At 57.9% G+C, this 22542-nt stretch overlaps 2 protein-coding genes across 4 annotated transcripts; one reads left to right on the top strand and one right to left on the bottom strand.

Moving 5' to 3' along the window:
• Window positions 1-61: 61 nt before the first annotated feature.
• PPFIA3 (PTPRF interacting protein alpha 3) lies at window positions 62-21952 on the bottom strand. Of its 3 annotated transcripts, XM_023650088.2 has the most exons (31): window positions 21316-21675; window positions 17640-17745; window positions 16911-17165; window positions 16540-16641; window positions 16078-16242; window positions 15659-15733; window positions 15100-15174; window positions 14560-14781; window positions 13451-13597; window positions 13226-13360; window positions 12716-12799; window positions 12432-12563; window positions 11662-11724; window positions 11445-11524; window positions 11024-11168; window positions 10267-10454; window positions 9047-9269; window positions 8228-8391; window positions 7982-8109; window positions 7119-7212; window positions 6708-6789; window positions 5761-5961; window positions 4341-4403; window positions 4152-4178; window positions 2898-3073; window positions 2392-2489; window positions 1988-2163; window positions 1832-1900; window positions 1442-1613; window positions 941-1012; window positions 62-855 (listed from the first exon to the last, which is right to left on the bottom strand). In XM_023650088.2, the coding sequence occupies exons 3-30, from the start codon at window positions 17148-17150 to the stop codon at window positions 954-956; spliced, it is 3585 nt and encodes a 1194-aa protein (XP_023505856.1). In that variant the 5' UTR covers window positions 17151-17165; window positions 17640-17745; window positions 21316-21675; the 3' UTR covers window positions 62-855; window positions 941-953. The 3 variants fall into 3 exon arrangements, with proteins under 3 accessions (XP_023505856.1, XP_023505859.1, XP_070080788.1); XM_023650091.2 differs by lacking the exon at window positions 4152-4178 and having other exon boundaries at window positions 21316-21952; XM_070224687.1 differs by lacking the exons at window positions 4152-4178; window positions 21316-21675 and having other exon boundaries at window positions 17640-18146.
• On the top strand, window positions 21923-22530 carry C10H19orf73 (chromosome 10 C19orf73 homolog). Its single transcript, XM_023650094.2, is given in 3 exon segments — window positions 21923-22104; window positions 22106-22279; window positions 22282-22530. Coding segments are annotated over 3 exon segments (405 nt in total). The 5' UTR covers window positions 21923-21999; the 3' UTR covers window positions 22408-22530.
• The last annotated feature ends 12 nt before the right edge of the window (window positions 22531-22542 follow it).

Raw genomic sequence — 22542 nt, 5'->3', positions numbered from 1 at the left:
CCTCGAGGTGGTTGGTTTGCTTTCCTAAGGTCCTGACAAATAAATCAGTCAACATGGGAGCTTTTTGAAACAGTTCTCTTTACCCGTGATCACTGAGTGACGCCTGGGGCAGGGAGGCCGACCAAGAGTCGGGGGCGAGGGCTCCCCCACCGTCCTCCCTCCCCTCACGCCACGTCGCCCAGTGGCATCGTGGAAAGAGGATTCTCCCATGCAAACCCCAGAGCCGGAGGGGAGCGGGGAGCGCACTTCTGCACCCCCTACCCGCGGGGCACGGACACGGCCACAGCACGGGGGGCGGAGGGGCCCCGGGGACACGAGACACTGGGGAGGGAGAAGGGACGCCGGCCGCCGCTGACCCCAGGCACCGGCGACCGGACGCGGCGGGGCGGGGCTGAGTGGCACAGGGGGCGAGGCTTGTAGCAGCGAGTCCCCCCTCCCCTCCTTTCGGACGGAGAAGGAAGACTTGGGCCCCGCGACTGGGGAGGAGAAAAGAGAGGGGGCAGCCTCTCCCCGCATGCGGCCCGGGAGGGAAGCCCCGCCCCCTCCCCGCGGGGAAAGGGCCTCCATCTCCCGTCGGAAACCGATCAATAAATTACAAAGTAGAGAAAACGGAGGCGGAAGTTCGGGGCGGGATTTCTTCCTGCCCGCTTCTTTCCCCCTCTCAGTCCAGTTCCTGTGGTTTGGTCCAGGCCCAGTCCATTTGTGAGGCGGGGACGCGCGCTTCCCGCTTGTCTGTACAGATGGTCCGGTCCGCGGCGCGAGCGCCCCCGCCCGCTCTCCCCGGCGAGACCATACTCTGGGCGGGAGGGGGAAAAGCCCAGCCTCTGGAAGATTCTTCCATCCGAGTGAGGTCACCTGTATGGACGCCGGGCAGTACGTGCAGCAGTGAAGATCCATTGGGCCGCCCCGAACCCCCAAGATCGCCCAGGACAGTCCTCACCTGGAGGCCTACATTAGCAGGAGTAGGTCCGGACGGAGACGCCGTCTGCCCGGGAGCTGCCAGCACTCTGGCCTGGAGGGAGAGCGAGCAGCGGTTCAGCCTGGAGCATCACACACCCCACTCCGTCCAGATCCTCCCCAGGGTTTCTCCGAGGTTCAACCCCAAGCGTCCTCCCTCGGATTTCCCCTCCCGGGGTGACAACAACCGCCTGGCTCTCCGCCGGTTTCCCTCCGTTTCCTACATCCTTGGATTCATCCAAGGTGCCCTAGGTGGCACTGGGCGAGTTCATTTCCCACACTGCAAAGGGGGTGTAAGATGAATCCATTCCACACCCTAAGGAGGGAGCTGGCATACTGGAGTGGTCCATTTGTCATGGGTGGGGGAGAAAGGGCTAGGCCATTTCGGAATCTGGAGAGGGAGGCTTCTGGAATGTTAAGTTGGTCCTTTTCCTATCCCGAGGAAAGGGGGCGGGAGAGGCTGTCGCATTTGGGAGCCGCCCACCTTCCGGCTGCAGCTTGCGGAGAGGGAGCCCCGGCGAGCCCAGGGCCCCTGCGGCGGCCGAACGAAAATTGGGGGGCAACATCTCAGCTGAGTCGGGGGTTACGCCTCGGAGGTCCTTCTCTCGAAACATCTTCCGCCAGGATGGGGAGCGGCTGAAGGACTTAGCGCTGTCCTAGGTATAGGGGCCGGGCAGCCGGTGAGGGACCAGGGCCCCGTTCTGACCCCGCCCCTTCCTTCGACTCCACCCCTCCCCGGCTTTCAGCTCTCCTTTAACCCCGCCTCCCTCCTGGCCCCGCCTCCAACCACCGCTGGTTGGCAAAGTCAAGCCTTCAGCTCCGACCCTCCAAGTGCAGCTGGGAGCCCAGCCTTCTGAGCTGCTGCTGCGCCTACCTCGTCCAGCCGCCTGTCTGTGCCTAAGGAAATGAGGTTGCTGAATTCCTTCTCCAGGAGCTGCCGGGCCTGGGGAGGAGAGGTGGAGGAGGGGTTGCAGCGTGCGGTCTGTGAGGTGGGGATACCCAGTAGGCCCCGGGCCAAGCGGCAGCTCACCTGCGCATTCTGCGTGGGGATCTGCAGGAGCAAGGCCAGGTCGGAGTAGTCGAAGGTCTCGTCCAGGGCGAGCAGCGCCCCGTGCACCCCGCTCTCCGTGAGGTTCGTGGCGAACTCCTTCAGACCCAGCCCGGACACCCAACCCATGACCCGCTCATTGGACCACACCATCACGTCTGGGGACGGAAGGGACCCTCAGCTGCAGGCCCATCCAACTTAGCCCATACCTACGCCCCATTTTCTCTTTTCCTGGCCACGCCCCCTGTGCTGGCTCCACCCCCTAGTTTACAATAAGGCTCCTCTTCCCTGGCCTCCCTCCGCTTCCCTAACCACCCCTCCTCCAGCCCAACCCCAAACCCTCCAGCTGGCTCCGGGGGGCCGGACTCTCAGACTCTTCTGCTCACCTCGGATCTGGGTCTGACTTTCTTCCCGCCTCCGCTCCAAGTCCTTCCGGTCATAGTTGAGCCGCTTCAGGCACATGATCCCATAATGCAGACTCACCCTGAGCAGCAGGGGAAATGGAGTCACAGATGAGCATTCACAACCCCAGTGACGGCTGCTCCTGTTGGGCCCTCCCCATTGGCTGTGGTCTTCTGGGAGAGCTCGGGGAGTTGTCCCATTGCGTCAGTTCTATCAACTGCTGACCTCCCCAGAAGCCGGAGTTCTTGAAACAGGCAGTTCCTATGGGCTAACCTGGAAGGGGTGTGGGGTCAACTAGCCAGGCTGTCTCAGGTTTTGGACTTTTCCTAGTGGACCACCTTATTGGTGGAAGAGGCACAGCGGTCAGGAGTTCCTGAGGATCCAGGCTAAAGGGCCAACGATAGTCCAAGGAATTTCCCATCACCAGTCCCAGAGACTCGAGAAGTAGGGCTTCCCCTTGGACAGTCCCCACTGGCCAAGCAGCCCCCACCTGTGGAAGCTGTCCACCATCTTGAGTTGGCCCCGGAGCTCCTTCTTGTTAAGATGATCTAACATGCGGGCATCCACCAGCGACTCCATGAAGTAGCTTCGGTATTGGGGCAGCCCCAGGCTGGGCAGCCAGTCGTTTCCCACCCACTCGTGGTTCATGTCGCCGTATGCCAGGATCTGGGGCCATGGGCAGGTGGGGGAAGGGTCAGGCCCTCTGACCCCTTCCCACGTACGTATGAAAGGGTATAGTCCAACCCCCCAATCCAAGATTGTTCTTTCTCCATCCCATAGCAGGCCAATGGCCAATCTCCGCTCAGGACAATGGACCCGTCCAAAGTGGTCTTCCACCCCTTCAAAATGACAGAACAAACTCTTGTCTACTCAAAGCGTGGTCTTTAGACCCGCGGCATCACCATCACCTGTGAACTTGCTGGAATTGCAGAATCTCAGACCCCACCCCAGGCTACTGAATAAGAACCTGCATTCTCACAAGACCCGCAGGTGATCTGAACTATACATTCAAGTTTGAGAAGCTCTAGCCGAGCTCTGTCCCAACTCAGAACAACGGATCAGTACAACACCACCGCTCCCTCAAGCCAGGACAGTGGGTTCTTCCAAAGGAGCTCTCCCTCCAACAAAGGATAATGGAGCCATCACTCTTGCACTGTCCCAAAAATACTGGTCTAAGGCTGTATCTCACCCAGGATAATATTCTGGATGAGCCCGAAGTCCTTCACTCCCTTTGGCATAGGAAACAGCCCACACCTCCCCCTGACTGGACACAAACACCCCAGTCCAACACAGTTCCTCCACCTCACGTGAGTTCGTGCCTCCCCCTTCTTGAGAACAAAGTGTAGCTCCTCCCCAACTTCTCAGCCTAACATGCAGCCAGTCCTCCCCAAATGCTTCCCCCTTTGCCCCGTACGCTGGAACAGTCCCACTGCCCCCTCAATGAGAGGGAAACCTGCTGCTTAGCGTCTCTCAAGTTTACAGCAATGGAACAGTCCCTGGAGCCCCTGCAACCCACGATAATGGAATGGCCCGTGCACCACGCTAACAACGGAACAGTCCGGGCTTCTGCACCCACCCCCACCAAGCCACAGTGAGACAGCCCAGAGCCGAGCTCGCGCAGCACCCCCCCGCGGTGATGATGGAATGCTCCGGCAAGGGTAAGGGCGGGGCTCGGAGAAGGAGGGGCGTCCATGCAGCGTGCACAGCCTGGACATGCGCCCACGTCCCGCCCCGCGCCCCCTACCTGCTCCCAGCTGATCTCCTTGGTCTCCTGACCCGTTAGTGGGAAGAGGGGAGAGAAGGGGTGGGTTAAGGGGCAGGCGGAGGAGGGCGGGAGGGACGAACAGACAGACAGACAGCTACAGACTCGCCCCCTGTCCCTCCCCAGGGAGAGTTAGTGCCACCCCCAAGGCTGCCGGCAGGGGGCACTCACAGGCTTGGTGGTGGCCGTAAGGGACTCCATCTCCTCATGTGTCATCCACACGTTTCCTGTGGACTGAGGGGCCGGCAGTGTTAGGAGGGTTGAGAGAGGGTTTCCGGATAGGGGAGGGGAAGGAGGGTTGAGAGAGGGCTTCCGGATAGGGGAGGGGAAGAAAGTCCTCCTCCTGGAGGCCCAGGCCATGCATATTTATATACAGTCTGCTTTCTGGCTCAGTAAGGCCAGTCCCTGCTCTGGGCCACACCGTGACAAAGAAAAAGAATGATCATTTATTGAGCACCTGCTGTGTACCAGGCAAAGGAACACCGGCTTTGGGGTTGGACAAAGTGAGGTTTGAATTGGGATTCTGCTAGACGTTTTGTTGCGTGGCCCTGTGCAAATGGTGTCACCTCGCCAACCTCACGCAGATGTACAGAGCGAGGATGCAGAATGAGGTGGCAGATACAGCAACGGGGCAAATGTTTGGGGGAGAGGGGGCCGTGTATTCACATTTATTGAGCACCTGCTCCCAACAACCCCATGAAGTGAGAATTCACACACTTATATAGCTCCTCATGAGTGCCAGGCACAGCTGTAGTGTCTGGGATACACAAGGGGAAATTTGAATAAAGACTGAACGGTAGATGAAATTAGCGATAATGTCGCTATTCTTAGGTGTGATAACGGCATGGTAGCTACATAGGAGAATGTTTATTTTTAGAAGATGCACACTGAAGTAATTTTTCCGGCTAACCTGTTATGATGTCCACAAATTACATTTAAGTGCTTCAGATACACACACACACACACACACACAGGTAAAGAGCAATCACGGCAAGGGGTTAACAATCACCATTGTTGAATTAGGCATGGGTGCACATAATTTTCTGTATGGACCAAAAGGATAAACTATTAGAAGGCAATAAATTTTATGGTAAAAAATTAGGTGTTCGTGTACTGGGTTGATGGGGCGGGCAACTAGTTTAGCTGTTGAGTTAGGGAGGCCTCTTGAGGTGGTGACATTTGAGCTGAGACCAGAAGGATGAGAAGGAGCCAGCCTTGGGGAAAACAGCTGGTGGGGGGAGGGGGGTCTCCAAGAAAAGGGAGAAGCAAGTGCCGGGGGGCGGAGTCAGGGAAGGAGCAGGGAAGGGCCCCTCATCAAGGGCCTTACAGGGAACCACACGAATTTGGCTTTATTTCTGGGATGAGGTCCCTCTGGCTGCAGCGTGGAACACAGACTGAGGGTTAGGGATAAACGGGGGTCAGGAAGACCTGAGGGGAGACTCCCCATCAGGGATAAGCAGGTGAGAGACAACAGAGAGCAGCAGAGTCTACCAGTCAGCGCGGGAGTGAGCCGGCCCAGGATTGGCTAGTCTGAGGACAAGGGGCGGGGCCCTGAGGCAGCCAGGGCTGGGATTGGCCGCTGGACACTCACCGTGCGGGAGGAGGCGGGAGCCGAGGGGGAGGTGAGCGAGACCATCTCCTGGATGGCAAGGCGCAGCTTGAGCCGGTGCAGCGGGTTGCTGATGCCGATCTCGCGCTGGATCTCTGTGTCTGACAAGTTGGCCATGATGGCCCCACTCTTGACGTTGGCCCGGCAGGCGGCCACATACCACGCAGGCATGCCTACCCACAGCTGGACCAGAGGGAGGGAGAGAAGGAGGGAGGAAGGAAAGGAAAGAGAGAGAAGGGGAGAGAGAGACAGAGACAGAGGAGAGACAGAGAAGATATCGGAGGAGAAACAGGAGGGATGGGAGGGAGAAGGAAAGAGAGGGAGACAGAGAGATGGGGAAAGGCAAGTGGGGGAGAAACAGAAAGACACGAGAAAGTTAGACAAGAAACATATAGGGCGAGGCAAAGAGATGTGAGAGTCACAGGGAGACAAATGAAGAGAGACAGAGAAGAGGAATGCCAGAGTCAAAGGGGAAAGAGAGAAATGGGGAGAGTCAGAGATGTGAAGAGACACAGAGACAAGGCAGACATGGAAAGAGAAAGGAGCAATAGACATTGGGAGAGAGACATGGGAAGACCCAGAGACATAGGAAGAAGTATGGGGAGTGACAAAAACACAGAGAAGAGGAGAGAGGCAGAAAAACAGAGACAGAGAACCCCACAGAGGGAGAGACAGGGAGAGACATGGGGAAAGACAACAGGAGAACAGGACCAAGGCAGGCATGGCCAGACGGGCAGGGGTAGGGGGGAGAAGGAGAAAGGACAACAGCAAGATCAACAAGAAGCCTGACCCCTCTCAGGGCCTCCTCCCCTCCCCCCTCCCCCACCTCTGGGCTAGGAGGATGGTGCTGGGTGGATCTGGCCAGCTTCTCATGGTGGGGCTGTCACAGAGGTGGGATCAAGAGTCAGGCCATTTCTGGGCCCCAGTACCTCCAGCCAGGAGACCACGGTGGGCCCATCCCAGGCAGCAAAGGGCAGCCCCTGGCGGCAGGCCTCTTCCAGAAGTTCATGCCTGGGGAGAGGGGGCCAGGGCAGGAGCTCTCAGGGGGTAGAGACCCCCAGCCCTCTTGGATAGCTCTCTTCACTACAACACCTCCCCCACCACAGGCAGTTTTTAGGAATGTAGAAAATGTGGCAGAAAGTTAAAAAAAAATGCATGTGAATCTCTGTATGTCATCCTCCCCTCCCCACCTCCATTGACAGAGAAGAGAAAAAATAAGGAAAAATTCTAGGAGTTCCCAAGTTTCCAGGCAAGCAAGTCAGGATCCTGGACACCCCCTCTCCCAGCATTTTCTTTTCACTTAGGACCACCAGCCCTCCCCCCAACCCACACACACTCACTTCCTCTTGTTCCTTCGGTCCTTGTCTCCTGGACCCGTCAACTTGGCTAACCCCAGAGGGTCAGTGGCCAATGTCTCGTCTGAGGGTGTTCCAGCTGGAGACAAGGAGGGGCCAAAATTTGGAGTCTCAATGGGGAAGCAGAATCTTTCATGCCAAGGTGGGTGAGAAGGATCCCAGGAAAGCAGAGGCCCCAAGGGAGTAGTAAATGAGGCCACATAGTGAGAGTGATAAACCCAGACAGGGATCAATGTCACCTCCCAGGCAATAAATTGGAGACATCCGACATCTCCAAAATAGGGCTGGACTTAGTGGGCTGGCTGTGTCAAAGTGGCAGTGGTGTGCTGGTAAATGTTTAACAACTGGCTCCCTGGGGAGGGAGGGAATATCCCCGCTTTGTGGCATTTGCCAGTTTCCATGGTGTAAATTCTCCCACCATGCCAATTTCAAGCTACCAATATGATGGCAAGCAGCCCACAAATTCCAGAAAATTTAACTATTGGCTCTCGCAAGCCAGAACAAGCGGGTTCCAGCATACCAGGGGCTCTGCCTTTAGGATGCTCCTCCTTCTTTCTCTATTTAAAAAATAAATGAATGAAATAACAAATTCATTTACCACCACCACTCCCAGTCACCTGGGCATGCCTCAGAAGGCCCTTTCCTTGTCCCTCTTCCTCCCCTGTACCTCTGCCAAGTCTGGTCCCTTCCATATTCTAAATGAATTATCAAATGAATGAAGATACGAATGAATGTCAAGTGAATATATAAAGAAGAAAGAAGAAAGAGATGAAGGGAGGAAGGAAGGGAGGGAGGAAGGGAAAGACGGAAGGAGGGAAGGAAAGGAGAGTTAGAATCAGGGTACTCACCCAGAGAAGAGCTGTCCCGGCCTGGTGGTCCCATTCGCCCCTTCTCCTTCTTGCCGAAGAGACGGCCTATGGATGACTTGATGCTCTTCTTCTTAGGGGCTTTGTGCAGGGAATCTGGGGTGCCCTCACTAGGTGAGAAGGACAGAGTGAGGGCAGACCCCATCTAAGATGCCTCTTCTCAGCCCAAGTCTTTGTCCACTCCCCTCTCATCCTCCCGACCAAGCCCCATCCCTCGTCCCTGCTGACCTTCCCCGTGAGGGCCCCCCATCTTCCAAGGATCCCGCCTGGAGTGCCAAGGCCTGGGTCATTCTCTCAAGGCGAGCAGAGCGGGGAGTGGGAGGTGGGGTGTCTCCTGGGATGGCTGGCCCTTCCCCTCGTGGAACCCCAGCTTCCTCCTTGGGGACATGATTCTGGGGACAGACAGGCAGAGATGCTGGATTGAGTTGGAGGGGTCATGTTGGGGGCTCATTCGTTGGGATGTCTACTAGGGGGTGTCTGGGATGCCCCTGGTTTGGGGCACCATTTCTGAAGGTAGCCTAGAACAAGTCGGGGTTAGCTGCAGGAACATAAAGGCAATGAGCGCAGTCCCCCTGGAGCTTGATGAGCCCATGTTTATAGTCTCTTGGCTTCTGGTGTCAGGAGTGGGATCTGCTCAGCCTCAAGGAAAGCTAATGAGTCACAGGTTCTGGAAGCAGGAAAGCTGAGTTTAAGGAAATAAAATAGGACTAATATCTCTTATGCCTCCCTAGAGGTCAATTCTGAGGATCTAATGATAGTTCTCAAATGTATGTTTAGTCATAGAAACATTAAAAAAAAAAAATCCTACGCAAAAAATGAATGCATAAAACAGGTAAAAGTGGGCCAGATCTGACTAAAGGACAAATTAAGGTTCAGGAATCCAGTGACTCAACTTACCCTTCGCCCTTTGAATTGGAACTTTTAGGGAAAGCTAAGGTTGCTTTTGAAAACGACTGGTGTGAGGGGTTCTTGTTGCTGTTTGTTGGGGAGCCCTGTTTCTGACCCCCCTGCCACCCCACCAAGCTGAGGAGGCTTCAGAACACTCACTGCTTTGTCGGTGCCCTCACGGGCAGGGCTAGGGGGTGCCAGGCGGGGTGTCGAATGGCCAGAGCTGGGAGGGGAGGGGCTGGCAAGGGTAGAGGTGGTGAGGGAGGGGGGCAGGGAGCAGCTGCTGCGGTAGCGGCCCAGCGAGTCCAGGCCGGAGCCAGACACTCGGCTCTCCAGCTCCTCTGCCCTTTGTTCTGTTGTCTCCTTCTCCTCTTGGATTAGCCTGAGGAGGGAAACGGAGGAGACTGCGTGAGAGGACTTAGGCAGACAATGGGAGAGGGAGTCTGGGGATCCCAACTGGCCAGGAAAGTTCGATGGGGCGAAAACAATCCTGGGGAAGGCAGGATGAAGTTAGAGGGTCTTGGTGGATTCATGACGGTCTCACGGGTTTAAGGGGAGTCAGGGGTCACCATAGGCTCAGGAGGTCATGGAGGAATCGGGGAGGATGAATGATGAGGGGTCTGCATCAGGGCAACCCTGACGATAACCAACTGGTTCTGGAAGATCACAAAGGGATTACTCTGGGCAAGAGGTCAAGTTCCAAGGAGGGCAGCAAGAGCAAGGTCGTAATAAGATCAGGATGAGATCGGGGACTCTGAGGTCAACCTAGGATCTGGGAAAGGTCATGAGGTCATTCAGTAGGTGAGAGTCGATGCCTCTCATCAGAAAGAGTTTGAATCGAAGGTGGTGGTCACGTTGGCATATTTGCTGGGGCCCAGGGAGAGTGTGTTATTAGAGAACTGCTAAATAGGGCAATTGCTGGGGAATCAGTGTAGACATGATGGTGTGAGGGATTCTTAATAAATCGAAGATTCTTGTTATATTAGGCAGAAGCTCTTGGTATCTAGATTTGACCTTCTTGAGGTGTTAGAATGAGATCCTCGGTATTTTGGGCTGGGTATCTTGTGTTATGTCGAGATTCTTTGGGTACTGTGAGACTCTGGATACTGGTTGTGTGATGCCATGAAATCCATGGTGTACTAGAGGATTTCTGATATATTGTTTTGAGAATTTTGGTATTTGGGGATGCAGTCTTTGGTGTATTGGGAAATCGTGAGTCCTGGCTGGGGGTATAGAGAGAGAGATAGCACATCAGAGACTTCTAGGTGTATCCTGGGGGATCCCTGGATCCTGGAGGGGGTGTTGGGCTGGGAGAAACCCTTGAAGATGGTGGGAGAGGAGATGGGGGCAGAGTGGAGCCGGACCGGGCCAGCGCTCACTTGATCTCCTTGTTGATGGCCTCCAGCTGCTCCTGAAGCATGATGGCCAGCGTCTGCACGTCAGCCTGCCCACTGGGGGAGAGCAGCTCAGCCCCAAACATTCCCTCCGCTTCCTCCTCGTCTGAGCCATCCAGCTCCCCAGGGAATGGGGGCGGCATGGACCCCGCAGGAGCAGACCGTTCCCACTCCTGTCTCTGTGTGGGGACAGAGGGATGCAAGGTGGGCGGGGGCCAAGGTAGATGCTGGATCTTCCCTCACCTCTCCCGACTCTGCGCACCCTCCATGACCTGGTCCGTGTTCCCTGATACTGACTAGCTTCATCATGTTGACCCAGTTCCCCCACACTTTTCTCAGCCCAGGTTTCTCTCCTGACAGGCCCATTTTCTGGACCACCCCCACCACCCATGCCTCCACCCCTCCCCTGATTCTACTGTTTCCCTCAACCTGCCTGCTTCCTTTCTTCACCTGGTCCCACCCATTCTAGGATTCTTCACCCTGCCCACGGTCCCCCAGGCCCCACCCCTCTTTCCACCCCATCATTCCTGTAAGGTTCTCACCAGGCAGCAGGACATCCATGTGCAGAGACATCCAGGCAAGTGGGGATGATGGAGTTAGTTGTAGGAGAAGAGAAGACAGCGTGGGTCTGGGAGAGCCTGCCTCCACCCAGCCCCCTTTCAGAACCCGGCTATTGGGCTCCACTTCCCACTGCTGCCCGCCCAAGCCCTGCTCAGTCCGGGCCCCAAAAGTGGCTGCTGACCTTGGAGGGCTCATCCTTGACCCCCGACCAGCGGCCCCTCTTGCCTGCCCGGCCACTGCCAGCCCCATAGGGGTCCAGGTGGGCGCCAGAAGGTAATGTGGGTGCCTGGGAGTAACGGAGCTCCAGGGCACTGCCAGGGAGAGACCTGTGGGCATGGGGAGACAGTCAGGGACAAAGGGGTCAGGAAAGAGAAGTCAAGGGTCACAGGGAAGGGTCTGGTGTCAGGGGACTGGAAGAGGGATCTGAAGTCAAAGATCAGGAAAAGGAGTTTGAGGTCAGGGGTCATGAAGTCAGAGATCAAAAGTGAGGGGAAATCCCAGGAGGACAGGGAGCGGGCATGGGGGAGATCTGGGGATCAGAAAGGATGACCCCGGCCAAGGGGGCTCCCTGGGGAGAGGTGGAGCAGGAAGATGACTGTCACCTGGAGTAGGAGGATGGTGGCCTCCCCCGAAGCTGGTCGATCTCCATCTGCATCCGTTCCATCTCCGCCAAGAGCTGCTCCTGGAGGGAGGGGGTTGGAGGTGTCGGGTCAGAATCCTCTCTGCCCCTGAGGAACAGCCCCTTCCAGCCCGGCTGATTCCAACCCCAGTAATGACAGCGCCATTTCCCTGGTCCTCGCCCTCCAGGCGCCTCCATACCTTGTTGAGCAGCAACTCGTCCTGAAGCTTCTTCATGTTGGCAATTTCCTCACTCAATGAGTTCTGTGGGGGACAGGGGTGCAGAGTGAGGGTGGAGCCTGGAAGGGGCAGGCCCTGGGGGCTGTAAGTGTCCAGAGACAGGCCTGAGGGGACCCTAGGGGGGATGAAGTGGGCGTGAATGGTAAGCTGCAAGGAGTGAGGGTTGTGGGGCCAAAGATGCATCTGCAGAGGGCAGTCCCTGGGAGCCCCAATATCCGGCCTCCTGTATAATCTCCGTGGATTCAGAGTTTGAGGGCCCACAGGGTTAGAGACTTGGGGAAAAAAACCAAGAACTCAGGGTACGGGTGGCCCAGAATTCAGCTCTTGGGGTATTAAGACCAGGTGAAAGGGCCGGCCTGTGGCCGAGTGGTTAAGTTCGCCTGCTCCGCTTTGGCGGCCCAGGGTTTCACCGGTTTGGATCCTGGGTGCGGACATGGCACCACTCATTAGGCCATGCTGAGGCGGCGTCCCACATGCCACAACTAGAAGGACCCACAACTAGAATACACTAGAATGTACTGGGGGATTTGGGGAGAAAAAGCAGAAAAAAAAAAAAAGGACTAGGTGAGAGAGTGGTCCCAGCAATAGAGTAGAGAAGTCTGTTGAATTCGGGATGCCCAGATTTGGGGAGACCTCAGGTAAGCGATCCCGGGCAAATGTCTGGGACCCCAGGATTCTGGCAAAAGGCAGTCCAGAATTCCAGCTTATCAGAGCCCTAGGTTGGGGCGCACCTTCTCCTCCAGCGCCCCCATGCGCTCCTTGAGGTGAAGCTGTAACCGTTCGTTGGACTCGCTCAGCAGCTTGTCCACGGTCTCGGACAGCCGCTTATTGTGGTCATCGTTCATCTTCTCCCGCTGCCGGGCCTGCCCGAAGTAGAGCCGGACAGAGGCGCTCAAGCCCACCTGGCCCAGACCGCAGCCCCTGCTTTAAGCTCCCGCCCCCAAGCCAGCCCCCTACCTAAGCTCCTCCCCCAGCCTCAAGGCCCCGCCCTCTCTGCAATTGTCCGCCCCCTCACCCGCTGTAGCTCCTGATTCTTCTCCTCCAACTGGGCCTCCAACTGCCGAAGCCGCTCCTCAAAATTTCCATGACGTTCCTCAGCCTAGTGGATGGAACCCAAGGCATCTGACTTTGTCCCACTGTGACCCAGTCAGGCTCCAGCCGCACCTCCTCCAAGGCTGAGTGCCAGGCTCCGCCCCCAGAGCTCCAGGCTCCTCCCCCGCAGGACTTCAGACCCTGCACTTGCGATTCAGGCCCTGCCCCGGTCTGTATAGTCTACAGGCCCTGTCCCTTTCTCAGTTCATGTTACAGGCCACCCATCCTTTCGTTCCAGACTAGAGAACAGCCCCCCAAACCTCCAGGCCCTCCCCCATTCCAAGTCCCATCCCTTTCCTACACCCCAGGGCCCGCCCTTTTCCCCCAGAATCCAGGTTGAAGATCTACGACCTGTCCAGACTCAAGCCCTGCCTCCTCCAGGCTCCGCCCCTTCCCCCAGAGACTCAAGGCCCCGCCCCAGGCGTCCCCCGACCTTGTTGAGGGCCGCCACGCGCTGGGCCAGCTGCGCCTCTATCTCGGGCAAGGTCTCCGCTTTCTGCAGAGTCTGCTGCAGCTTCTGCTTGGCATCGTCCAGCCACTCGGCCAGCTGACGGCTCTTTTCTTCACTCTGCAGAATGACAGAGATGGAGGAGGGGAGAAGCTAGATCAAGCGGGCCACGGCCTCTCCCCCATCGCTGCTCCCCGGCCACGCCCCCACCTGCCGATACAGCGATTCCTTGCTGGCCAACTCGTTCTCCAGCTTGTCGTTGGCATCGTGCAGAGACGTGGCCTCGCGCTGGGCACTCAGGTAGCGCTTCTCCAGGGTCGTGATCCGCTCCTCCATATCCTCCCGCTGAGCCAGCGCCTGCAGAGGTGGCAAACGGCCGCATGGACTACAGCTCCCAGAAGGCCCTGTGGTAGCCTAGGCTTAGAATCTCAGGTCAAGCACCCTAGGGTATCCTGGGAAATCAAGTCCTCTGCCATCGGAGCGTCAGAATGGTGGAACCACACCTTCCAAGATTTCCCAGCAATAGCCAATATTGGGTCCCCTGCCACCTGAGAGTTAAAGGGTGGTACCACACTTCCTATGAGCATCTAGGGTTAGACTCTCCTAGTATGGATGACCTAAGGCCTGTGGGATGGGAACTCTCCACTCTTCTTGGCCCACTCGCCTCAGAAATCCAGGCCTTAGATTTTTCAGCAACTTCCGGCATAGCCCAGGCTTAGAACCACAGAGCAAGTGCCGTAGGGTCTCATGGGAAACGAAGTTCCCTTCCAGCGTAGCGCAGGCTTAGGCGGCCAGAGAAGGTGCTCCAGGGTCTCATGGGAAATGGACTCCCACCTCGGAGCCCACACAGGGGGACTACACTTCCCAACAGGCCCCGGGGTCATCCAGGCTTAAAATCCGAGGTGAAGGCCCCAGAGTAGAGTGCTCACTCTTCTTTCTCATCCACTGCCTTCAAGAATCCAGAGCCTACATTTCCCAGCAGTCCCTGGGGTATGAGAGTTGGGATCAAGGGGCCTAAGCGAGGAAGGGGTGAAATGCAGACAAAGGAATTCAATTTAGAGGCACAAGAGAATTTCCCAATGATAACGTAATAACTGCGGCCAGTTACAGAATGCCTACCATGTACGTGCCACATGCCAACCCTCTCACAAGGATCATAAATCCCATTTTACAGGTGAGGAAACTGAGGCCAGAGAGGAGAATCCACACGGCTTGTGGACTGAATCCAGGTTCCACCATTCATGAGCTCTGTGACTTTGGGCAAAGGGGGAGGGTTGGGGGAGGGACAGAGGGCAGCCCACCAGGGGCTCCGGCCTCACCTCCTTGAGGTCGCGCTGGAGCTTGGCGTTAGCTTCCTCGGCCTTACCCAGCTCGCGGTGGGCGGTGCCCAGCTCCTCCTCCAGCTGGCTCATCTGGCGGCACAACACCGCCAGGCGCTCCCGCAGCTGGCACACCTCCGCCCGCTGCCGCTCCAGGGCCTCCTCCAGCTCTGCCGTGCGCCGGTTCGAATCGCCGCCAGGACCAAGGCCATTGGCAAGGGTCTGGAATGGGGACAGTGAGGGAGGAAGGGACAGAACTCAGAGTGGGAAACACAGAGATATAGAAAGAATGCAAGGAGAAAGTTAATGGGGGATAGGGGAAATCACAGATCTGTAGGGTCATGGAGGTCACAGAAATTAGCTAGGTGACCTGAATCAGAGGTCAAAGGCCAGTAAAGGTCTTACGGGTTCAGATGTCCTAGGGTCAGTGAGGATCATACCAAACATTAAAAGGACCATCACAAAGTTAGGAAGCTGAATCGAGGTCACAGGGCTGGGGACCAATGAAGAGCAAGGGAGCAAAGGATTTCTACCTCTTACCTGCCCATCCCCATCCTTGCCAGGCTCCTCCAGCCCCGACCGGCGCCTGGACAGCTGCTCTCGAAGGTTCAGAGTCTGGGAACGGGAAAGGGAGATCAGGGCGAAGGGAGTCCCAGAACCCCCCGATCTACTTCCCACTGGCCCCCGCCCTGCTGGGGCCACCCCCACTTCACAGTCCACCCTTAGACCCTGCGCCCTCATTATATCTCTCCTTAGCCGCCCACTAGAGAGGAAGTCCACCCTTACTCTTGTCCTAGCCTCCTTGTGGGCGTGTCCTCTTTAGCCCTGACTTTGTTCATCCAACCATTTCCTCTGTAGTCAGTTTCCCTCAGCCCCAGCCCCTGTTTCTCACCTTAGTCTCACTCTCACTGAGCAGTGTTCCCCTTAGCCCTGACGATGAGTTCCTCCTTAGCAACCCCACTACTCCTCTGCATAGTCCAACCCCATTGGCCCTCTGCCCTAGTCTTGCCCCCAACAGATTCGGAACCCACCCAATCAGCTCCACCCCATTGAGGGGCTCCTTAGTCCAGCCCTCCCTTTCTTGGCCACGCCCCCCCACCTCCTGATTGCTCAGCTCCAACTCCTCCTCTAGCACTGCCACCCGCTCCAGCGCCATCCGCAGCCGCTCCCGGACCTGGAGATGGGGGCAGGATGGAGTGAGATGGAGATCAAACCCAATCTAGGACGTTTGACCGTGACGCAGAACACCCCTGGGACGGGCCTGATAGGGAACATTAAGATTCCTCTATCTGTAATGGGTGTACAGCCTCAGCCAGCTACCAAGATAGCCCCATCCCCTGGTAGCCACCCCCCGCCCCAGTTCATGGTCCCAGTGGGCGTAGCCTGTCCCAATCACGGTCAACATTCTTCCCACTTAGGACATCCCCAACCAATCACAGCCAGAATCTCTCCCATTCAGGACAGCCCCAGCCATCCACGGATTTCCATTCTGCATCCAGGCTCCTCTGATTCTCATACCTTCTCATCCAGGGCCTTGTGGTGTTCGAAGAGGGATTTTAGAGCCTTGAGCACCTCCACCTCGGAAGAAACCCCGCCCGGGGACTGGGCCTGGCGCTTCACCACGGTCATGCGCAGTGATCTCTCGTGCCTGGACACCAGGCATTCCAGGTGTTCCAGGAGAAGCTACACGGATAGGGCGTCAGTCCAGGGAAAAGAGGCAAGGGAAGAGAAGCAGCGTTGAGGAAGAGAGTGGTTCAGACAGGTGGGAACACCGTAAGGAAAGAGTGGCACAGGAAACGAGAACGGTTATGAAGATAGGGGAGGGGACATGAAGGAAGGAGAGGACCAGAGGAGGCCGGCCAGGCAGTGGGAGCGGAGAGGAGAGGACAGGAAGGCGAGATGGAGAAAAAAGATGGGTCAGGCTGCAACACCTGGAGGTCCTGCCCATCCCACTTTGGCCCCGCCCCCAACACCCCTCACCCGCGTGTTGTTCCGCTCCGCTTTCAGCTCTGCAATCTCTTCCTCACGCTCCAGCAACTGCTCCCGACATAAATTCAGTTCCTTCGTCAGAGCGGCAAACTCCTGTCCAGATGCGGACAGGATCGGGACAATCAGATCAGTCCTTTCCCCGTCTCCCTCATTCCACAGGCCTGAGAGTTTGAAGGCCCCGCCCCTGCCCGCTATGCCCCGCCCCTTCTAGAGGCCCAGGCCCCGCCCATCACCGACAGCCCACCCCACCCCCGACTCCGCCCTTCCAAGTGTCAAGCCCCGCCCCTTCCAGACCGCCCACTCCCTGCCTTCACGGGTCGAGGCCCCGCCTCCCGCCAGCCCCGCCCCGGCCCCGCCCAGACCTGGGGCAGCGCGATGCTGAGCTGGCGCTGCAGCGAGTCCTTCTCGTGGCCGAGCTCGCGCAGCCGCAGCTGCGCCGTAGCCAGCCCGTCCTGCGCCTCGCGCAGCGTCTCGAGCAGCCGCTCGCGCTCCGTGAGCATGGTGACCATGAGGCGCTCCAGCTCGCCGCCTGCCTCGTCCGGGCCCAGCGCCGAGCCCCGCCGGCCATCCTCGCTGATGGTGGGCATCACCTCGCACATCATGGCGGCGGTGCTGGCCTGCGGGTGCGGGGAGGGGGCAGGGAGCAGAGATCGGCCTCTTCAAGGCACAGGCAGAGAAACTGAGGCACCGCCACTCAGATACTACGCAGGGGAAACTGAGGCGGGGCAACCCAGGCATTGCACAGAAGAAACTGAGGCCTCTCCATTCCAGTTATGACACGGGATACGCTGAAACCCATTGCTCTCAGGAAACCAGGCCGGGCTACGTGGGCGAGAGCATTTGGGGAAACCGAGGTCAGACTCCACCAGGCACTGGAAGCCAATCTAGGTCCGGCCGAGTCAGAGAACCCGAAGCCGGGTGACCCAGGCATTGCCTGAGTGAATGTGGAAAAATCAGCCTCTACCAATTCTGGCCCTTCTGAGAATTCCCCTCGACCCACTGCAAGAGAAAACCGAGCCCCAGGGGAGAACCATGCCCTCAGGAGGCCACAGCACTGGGGTCACAGAATTAGGTCACTGGCACGAGGTTACCTGTACGATGTCACAGTGATGGTCGTCACCTGCTATCCAGCCCAACTCTTGCCTCCTTCAATTTCCCAGAGATCTGGACCCCAGCTCCAGAAGAAGACCCACTCGACTTGGGAAGAAAAAAAAAATCCTGGCAGGAGGCCATGCTAGCTATCTCCCACGACCGACCCAGGAGTCCAAGATCCAGCTCCCTCCTCCCTCAGGTCAGAGTCTAGGTCCCTGAGTCCCTTCCTTCCCCAGACACAGGAGTCACAGACCACACCCCCCTCCTCCCCCAGGACACCAGAGTCTGGGCTTTCAACCTCCAACTTTAGACCCAGAAATCCCAGCCTCAGACCCCCCCTCCCCCAGAACCCAGGAGTCCAAGTGCAGGAGCTGTGGGCAGAAATGAAGCGAGGTCTCCTGAGCCCCTCCCTCTGCACACATCAGGTCAGACGGGTCCGGCTGGCCCGGCCGAAAGCAGGAGAGACTTTTCACTGTGTTCCCTCCTTTCCTTCTCCCCCTTCGGGCAGCGGCATAACCGGTTCTGAGAGTAGATAATTCCCAGCCCCACCCAACGTGCAGACTATGTCCAAAGTCTGGGACAGGGGAGAGGAGGCGGCTGGGCTCCTGTACCCCGGGTCTTTGAAGAGGTGCATCTGGAAATCTAGACACCTGAATCCCAAGACTCAGAGGCCAGATTCAGGAAAATGTTTTATAAGAGGGCAGGCCAGCCTGAGGCCAGAAACCGACGTGGTATCTAAAACCCAGAACCTACTCAGGAGATGCACCACAGCGTGCTTGAGGGAGGCTTGCTCTGGAACTTCAAATTCACCCAGAAGGAAATAAAACACAGCAAGGCTCAGTGTAGACTCTAGAAAGCCACGGGCATGAAGGCACGGTACAGAATGCAGACATACACTTCCACATTTACAATGTGCTTGGGGTAAGACCGCACGTAGGACCAAGGAGAGGAGCATATTCTAGAACCCAGTTCTGGAACCTGGAATCAGCCAAGTGCCATCAATAATGTAAAGCATATCTGGGTCACCCCAGAACCCTAAACACAGAGGGGAGCATAATGATATCTAAGAACATACCTAATGCAATGCCTAACAAACCTAGTCAGGAGACACAGTCTAGAACTCAGAATCTACCAGCGATGAAGGTAGAACACAAAATATAGCAGGGGTTGCATTCTCGGTTTTATCATGTCTAGATAATGCTAGAACTCAGAAGACAGAAGATATGCTCTAGAATTCAGAATGCCCAGGAGGTGAAGAAAAACCTAGAAAGTAGCAAGGAGTTTGCCTGGAACTTACAAGTGCCTGGGGGAAGATGCAGAAGGATGCATGCCGGGAATTGAGAATTTACTGGCATAAGGACTGAGCTGGCAAAGGGGGGTGGGGATGTTCTGGAAATGAGGACATTTCTAGGCTGAAAACTCCAGAAGAGGAAAGAGCCTAGAGCATGCTTGGAATGCTGAAGTGGCAGATGGAGGAGGAGGCCCACAATCCACCAGGGGACAAGTTCTAAATTAAGGTCACACTAGGGGAAAGATGGACAGAGAAGGTGGCCATGGATGGTTCTAGAACCTAGAATCTGAGGAAAGAAGATATAATGTAGAACACTTCAGTGGGAATCCTCTATATTTAAGAGTGTAGAATTGGATGGAACCTAAAACTAGGAAGTGCATTCTGGAATTGATAACACAATTTGGAGAAAGGCGAGGGCACATAGCTGGAACACTCACATTCTAGAACTTAGAATGTCCCTGGGAAGATAATGGAATCTAGAACAATGGCAAGGACGTGGCTGGAACCTAGAACACACCTAAAATGAAATTTTAGCAGGGAACAAGCAAGGACTGGTTTCTAAAACTTTGGAACATGTCTGAGGAGAGGGTGGGATCAGAATGTGGTTCGGGAGTATTATCTAGACATCTGAATTCACTTGGGGAAAGACGTGCCTGGAATTTGGCACCTAGCCTAGAATTTAGAACATGCCTTGGGTGAAGATGGAACAGAGATGTTGACTGGAAGCGTTCTAGGATTTAGAAGGACTCTAGAACATGGAGCATCCCAGGGGCACATGTTTAACCAGAAATGTAGAAGAGAGTGGGCAGGTTCTAGATCAAAGAATGAGCCTAGGCCACAGAGCGCATCTGGAAGAAGGGATGTATGTTTGGCTCCTCAGCCTGAGAGGGTGTACTCAGAGGATGGGACATCACCATATGGGCCTCAGGAGGCAATGGGGTGCTGGAAACATCTTAAGAAGCTGGGTCTCAGGGGAGAGAGTGAAGAGTCCCAGGGGTCCCAGCGCCTGAGATGGTACGGGGATGAGGCAGGGGTTTGTCAAGGTCCCCAGAGATGTCAAGTTGATGGGGGCTTGTGAGGCCATAGGGACCTGGGTCCCTAAGAGTAAGAGCTGAGGAGCTAGAAACCTGGGGTAGGGGGGTGGGGCAGAGCTGGCGACCTGGACTTCTGAATCCTTGTGGAAGTAAGGGATGGGAGGTTGGGAAGCAGGGCTGGGGCAGACAGCCTGGGCAAAGGCTGGTGGGCAGTACAGACACTGGGAGATGAACTCCTGGGTCCCTGAGGGTATGCAAGATTGGGCACAGGGCCTCTAGGTCTCCAAGGTGGAGGGTAGGCAGAAGCCTAAGAAATGCATTAAGAATTGCATTCCGAGACTCCTGAAACAGGGAGAGAGTCATGGCGCCTGAATCCCTCAGGGAACAGATGCTGGGGTGCCAGGAGGCTGGGTATATTTGTCTGAGGGGCACAGGGGCTGTTGAACTGGGTCTCTAAAGGGGACAAAGTCTGGGAAACTATTCCCAGGTCCTGAGGGGGTGAGGGCTACCAGCTGGGTCTTTTAGCCCCACAGCTAAAGCTGACAGCACTCCCAGAGCTGGGTGGGAGCTGGATCCCTGGATGCCAATGTCCCTAAGGTGGACCGGGCAGGAACATTCAGAAGCCCTGACTCCTCAGAAAGAGATAGGGTCCCAGAAACCTGGGGTGCCGAGGATGGGGCCGGGAGACTGACCAGCGGAACCCTGAGGCCCGGGCGCCCGGGCCGGGGAGGGCCCGGGTATCCCCGGGTCAAAGGCGCGGCGGGGGGGATCCCCGCGCCGCCGGCGCCCCCTCTCCGGCGGCGGCAGCGGGAGGTGGGGGAGGCGAGGCTGCCGAGTGCGCTGACCATGGACAGCTCCAGAGCGGGCCTGCGGCCAGGGCGGCTGCCAAGCCGGCCTGGACTGAGGGACGCGGCCGGCTGTTCAAGCCGGAGGGCTGGAGATGGGCAGACGGGGTGCGCGAATGGGGGACTATGCGGACGCGACGGGGGACGGCCGGCCTTCGCCGGGGGAGTCTGACACAGCCGCGGAGGGTGTCTGGAGCTCCCGGGACGGGGCTGAGGAGGAGGACCTGGGTCCAGAGGGGGTTCCCGGGGCTGCACTGAAATCCAGGCTCCTGGGCCCTGGAGGAGGCGCAAGGCGGCAGTACGCCTGGGATTCTAGGGTTCGGTTGGGGACTCTAGGAGCCGGGAGGGGCACGCCTGGGTCTCTGGGGTTGGGCTGGGAAACCTGGGCTCTGGGGTCCCCGGGGATGAAGAAGGGAATCCAGGATCGCTGGGAGGCGGGGGAATCTCGGCGAGGGGTCCCTGGGGTGGGCGCTGCCAGGCGGGCCGGGCCGGGTCTCTTACCTACCTGGTCCGCGGCGGCTGCGGGCGGAGCTGGGCTGCAGGAGGGACGTGGGGTGGGGTGGGGGGACCGGGCGGGGCCCCTGGCGGCAGCCGGGGCCCGGATCTGAGGCTCCGGAGCCCTGTCTCCGCTGCTCGCGCGGGCTCCGCGTCTCTTGCTCCGGCTTGGGCGCTGGGGACCCCCCTTCCCCTCACGGTCTCAGCCCTCTACCCCCGAAAATAGCCCCCTGCCCCAGTCACCGTTCGGCCTCCCCCCGCAAGGCCGCAGCCGCCAGATCCAGGGGTGCCCACCAGCGCCCCCCAAATCCCACCTTCCCCCCCAAAAAAATTCCTCCTCCCTCCCCCCCCGCGCGGCTCCCGGGCGGTCGTGGCCCCTTTAACAGGAGGCTGACAGACGGCCCTGAGTGGCCAATGGGAAGCGGCGTCGGCGCCGGCCGGCGGCTAAACCCCGCCTCCGCGCGGGCCGGGAGGGGTCGCGCGGGCGGAGAGCGGGAGGCGGGGCTCAAGGCGCGACGGCCAATAGGCGCGCGGCGTGCGGCGGCTGGGGCGGGAGGCGGAGCCTGGCAGGGGGATGATGTCACCTGGAGCGAGTGGCGCTCGGCGTGGAACGCGAGTCGCGACCCTGGATCCCGGCGGTGGCGCACACTGGCCCTGGCGCCGCACGGGACGGGAGGGCTGGGCCGGCGGCGAGATGAGAGGAAAGGTTGGATTTTAAGGCGGGGGCGGCTCCCGGAGATGCGCGCTCGGGTTGGAAGGTGGGATGAGCGCCGGGTCGGCGAGTGCACCTTATTCTGCCCCCCCTGCGCCCGCCTGGGGAACTGCACGCGGCGCCCCCACCCCCGCCTCCCCCGCAGACGATAGTACGGCCTGCAGGGCTCCCCCGGCGGACGAGGCTAATGGTTCGCTCCGCCCCGCCCACACAGAGGCCGCCCACTGGCTCCTGCAGCGTTTCGGGACTCCACCATCCCACCAGCTAGGGAGGAAGGGGCTTGGCCTCCGCCCTCAGACTCTCTTAAGGGTAGGGCGCGTTGTTTTCAGTTCTGACTCTGCACGCAGACCCAGACCGGGTTCCAGTCTCTGGCCTTGGACTTGTCCCTAGCAAGCCCGCCAGCCTCCGCCTTCAGACGTAGGGAAGAGTGTGCAACTCTGCTCCCAGACTCTGAAAAGGGCTTCTTCAGGGCCTGGTCTCGACCTCAGGTTCTCTCCCTCCCCCACATGTCAAGACACTCTTAAC

Source organism: Equus caballus, chromosome 10, assembly GCF_041296265.1.
Source record: "Equus caballus isolate H_3958 breed thoroughbred chromosome 10, TB-T2T, whole genome shotgun sequence".
In the NCBI taxonomy this organism is placed as follows: Eukaryota; Metazoa; Chordata; class Mammalia; order Perissodactyla; family Equidae; genus Equus; species Equus caballus.
The sequence above is the reverse complement of the archived record's forward strand: the minus strand, read 5'-3'. Positions and strand labels throughout refer to the sequence as shown.